This window comes from Echinops telfairi, unplaced genomic scaffold (assembly GCF_000313985.2).
Source record: "Echinops telfairi isolate 266 unplaced genomic scaffold, ASM31398v2 ScPeMD7_29;HRSCAF=101, whole genome shotgun sequence".
NCBI lineage: Eukaryota > Metazoa > Chordata > Mammalia > Afrosoricida > Tenrecidae > Echinops > Echinops telfairi.
The window spans coordinates 1,151,703-1,152,779 of NW_022103926.1; the positions used below are offsets into that span (position 1 = coordinate 1,151,703).

General features: G+C 58.2%; 1 protein-coding gene across 1 annotated transcript in view; it reads right to left on the reverse strand.

Annotated features, from left to right (window-relative positions):
• HPS4 (HPS4 biogenesis of lysosomal organelles complex 3 subunit 2) overlaps positions 1-1,077 on the reverse strand; it is a 44,324-nt gene that overhangs the window by 18,887 nt on the left and 24,360 nt on the right. Inside the window, exons 11-12 of the mRNA XM_004715336.2 lie at positions 657-786; positions 304-412 (exon numbers count right to left, since the gene is read on the reverse strand). Of these exons, the coding sequence (XP_004715393.2) occupies positions 304-412; positions 657-786 (239 nt within the window). The remainder of the gene's footprint in view (positions 1-303; positions 413-656; positions 787-1,077) is intronic.

Sequence of the window (1,077 nt, forward strand, 5' to 3'; positions counted from 1 at the left end):
ACACACACACACACACACACCCCAACTAACACAACCAGTTCTCAAAACAGTGGCTGTGGGCACAAACCTGCCCTCAGATGCCAGCCCGGTGACTGTGGCCTGGAGCTGTGCTGTGGGGAGGCTGATGGCAGTGGTGGGTGGGCAGCGGCCCCTTCACTCACCCAGGGGGGTTCAGAGAACACAGAGGAGAGCAGTGATGGGGACAGCAGGAGCAGAGAAAGGGGCCCTGCGTGGGGGACTGAATGTCCCCCTCACTGAGCAGCACTCTGACCAGAGGCAGCCAGCCACGTGAGGGGGGCTCACCTGACGGTCACCTCGTACAGAGCGGGCCGCCCTGCAAAGTCGGAATGAATCAGGCCCACGGCCTGGAGGAAGCGGCGGTCCTGGGCTGTAGCCACCGGAGGCAGGTTTGCTTTGGGAGGAAGACAGAAACAATGACAGCCGGTCCTCTCCTTCCATGCCTCAGGGCCTCCCACATGCCCATAGGGTTCTGGAAGACAGACTGAGCCTGCTGGACAAAGTCCAGGCTGCCCCTGTCCCCAGCGAGCATCGGCCAGGTTGAGGCCAGTCCTCAGCAGCAGCGATGCTGGCACATCTGGCTTCAGCTGGGTTGGGAACTCTCATCCCCTGCAGTGGTAGCGGTGCCCATGCCTTACCTGTCAGCACCTTCTGCACGCTGTCGAAGTGTGTGAAGTTGTACGGGCCACCCCCTGCAGTTGCGTCCTTGGGAAGCGTCTCATGCAGGTGGACCTCCAGCCCATTTAGGGAAGCCAGGCTGCTGTGGTACTGGTGGGGGAAGAGAGAGGGTCAGGCAACGCAAGATGCCACCTCTGGGCTTCCCCTCCACTTTGTTCCCAGGGGTCCCTGCCTTAGGTATGTGGCCTCTGACCCCTTATGCCATTTTGGGCCAAGTACTAACTTCTCACTCTTTTCAAATTCAGGAATTGCCTTGTTGGCAGTAGGTTTTATAGAAAACCAAAACAGAGATGAGCAGGGAGAGAAATATAAAAGACAAAAAGCAGCAAAGAAAATGCCCTCTGTTGGCCCCGCCCATGAGGAACCACAGTGATAATCTGC